General features: G+C 33.1%; 1 protein-coding gene across 1 annotated transcript; it reads left to right on the forward strand.

The window, feature by feature from the left end:
* Positions 1 to 928: 928 nt before the first annotated feature.
* On the forward strand, positions 929 to 2320 carry LOC130948376 (uncharacterized). The gene has a single exon (XM_057877093.1). The coding sequence runs from the start codon at positions 929 to 931 to the stop codon at positions 2318 to 2320; it is 1392 nt and encodes a 463-aa protein (XP_057733076.1).
* The last annotated feature ends 229 nt before the right edge of the window (positions 2321 to 2549 follow it).

Below are 2549 nucleotides of genomic sequence, written 5' to 3' on the forward strand. Positions count from 1 at the left end.
ATGAAAATAACATGTGTATATAAAAAATCAGTGACTAAATTAATTATTATGTATTTATATATACATATTTTATTTCTCATATTTTTAATGTATATTCATATTTAATATATTTTATACCAATAATTTATTTAAGAATTTATTTTTATATATATCTAATATGATTTTACATAATGCACTAACAAAATAAAAGATGACATTAGACATAAGAATTTGGTAATGTAAATAAAGTTCTTTCCCAACACCAAAATTCAGCCTTTAATAAACTATGAAAAAAATTTCAAATATGTCAAGAATATTTGGGAGTAGATCCTTTCAATTTTTTTTTAATAATTGAGGGAGTAAAGTGTAATCTCTTACTAATAATTTTATAAGTGAGACTAAGAAAAAACATGAAAAAGAGAATAATAAAGAGTTAAAGATCACATTTTACTCCTTCAATTTTTTTTAACAATTAAAAAGATTCATTCTCTTAATATTCTAATAGTAGTGGTTTATTTTAATTTATATTATATATATTATAATTAAGATGAAGGATTAAAATTACTAAAACACTATTATTTTTTAAAATGCCTAAATTTTGCCTAAACTAATAAATACACAGGCAGCTTCCTTATCCGTTTGATTACATGAGTTGATAAAAAATAGAGTTATGTTAGATGTATACTAAAATCAGTTATCAAAGTCAGTCTCACTAGTATAAAATACATATTAAAATATAAATACACATTAAAAATAAATTAAACTACACATATATTTATACATAAATACATTAGTGACTGATTTTAGTGACTGATTTTAGACAAGTAGCATATTTGTAAAAAATAATATACTAAAATAATAATTTGGAGTGTTAATAAATGTTGATTTTTTGTTTGTGGTGTGAGCAGGTACAAATTAAATAACGTCAAGTGTTGGTGTATCATCTGCAATGGCAGAGGATGCAAAGGTGGCAAGGGAAGCAAAGCTTGCCCAACTACTCAATCAAACATTCCAAGATAATAATCAAATTTCTTCAACTCCCAAGATACAAAGAGTTCCTCTTTTTTGGCGTCAAAATCCCGACTTCTACAAGTATTGCATACCTAAACTGATATCATTTGGTCCCATTCATCATGCCAACGAAAATTTGAGGCAACAAGGTCAACACTTGAAATCTCAATGGACATCCCTCTGCATTGAAGAGTACAGTAAACAAGTACCTCTTTACAATGGTAACAAGCAAACGGCAGCGAATTATTTGTATGGAGTTGTAGGAGATAACATTGTGGAACTGAAGGAGCTGTTTGCTGAGGATGTAATTGAAGAGTATAGTGATGAAGAACTTATTTGGATGCTGTTTGAGGATGGATGCTCTTTGCTCTATTACATGGACCACGTTGATGCTGAGCATCCAGAAGAACTGAAGCTAAAGCTTGATCAGCTGATGTATATTGGCAGAGATATTCCATTGCTGGAAAATCAACTTCCAATCAAACTTCTGCAGCTGCTGAGCAAAACACAAGGTGCTGACTTGGACTATTTAATCACAAATTTTATGAGCATGGGCGAAGAAAAGCGGAGTGGAAGGACAACCATCACAATCCCTATAAGAAATCATATACTTGATTTTCTTCGCTCTTTCTACTTTCATACAGAGATTGAACAGAATATCCCAAACCAAAATGGTGGTATTCAGATGCCTCCTCCTCCTCGTCCTCGTCCTCGTTCCTCCCTAGTTTGGCAAACTTACAAGAACATACGTGATCTCAGAAAATCAGGGATCAAGGTTAAGGCAAACAAGAGTGATGAATGGAAGTGGCATGACATCACTTTCACCTCAAGATGGTTTGGTGGAGAGTTGACACTTCCTTTGTGGATATTCAGCAATGTCACGCATTACTTCTTTCGAAACTTGATTGCATACGAGATGTGTCCGGACTTTCACAACAACTTCGAATGTTGTTGTTACCTTTATTTCATGGATTGCTTGATAGATGATGCTGAGGATGTGAAGGAGCTTAGATCAGCTGGTGTTATCCAAAATTTGCTTCTAAGGGATGAGGAAGTGGCCAAATTCTTTAATGATATTGGGCATGACTTACCCGCTAAAATGTGCAATCAAATATACACCACCGATGCTGCCCCCATTAGTAAGAAATATATCCAAGTGATGCGTCAAATTCAACAACATTACTCGAGTGGATGGAGAACTTTTCTGGCTGAAACACGGAGTACTTATTTCAGTTCTCCCTGGTCTCTACTTGCCTTTCTGGCTGCACTTTTAGGATTAATTCTCGCTGTTCTTCAAACATGGTATACCATACATTCTCCTACAAATTAGTTACCACATTTAAACGATAAGGGTCCGTGTATGTGTGTGTGTGTGACCCACAGTGATCATGGTTTGCATCTAAAACTCTTAGACAAAAAAAAGAGTGTACCTCGAGTTGTTTTCTGTCTATTATTTGTGTGTGTGAGACCCATACTCATTGGCATTATTTGATTCCTTATGTAATGGAAAAACATGGTTGTAATTCAAGCTTGTATAGTATTGTTTGTTAAGGGTTAAC

This window comes from Arachis stenosperma, chromosome 9 (assembly GCF_014773155.1).
Source record: "Arachis stenosperma cultivar V10309 chromosome 9, arast.V10309.gnm1.PFL2, whole genome shotgun sequence".
NCBI classification, from domain to species: Eukaryota; Viridiplantae; Streptophyta; class Magnoliopsida; order Fabales; family Fabaceae; genus Arachis; species Arachis stenosperma.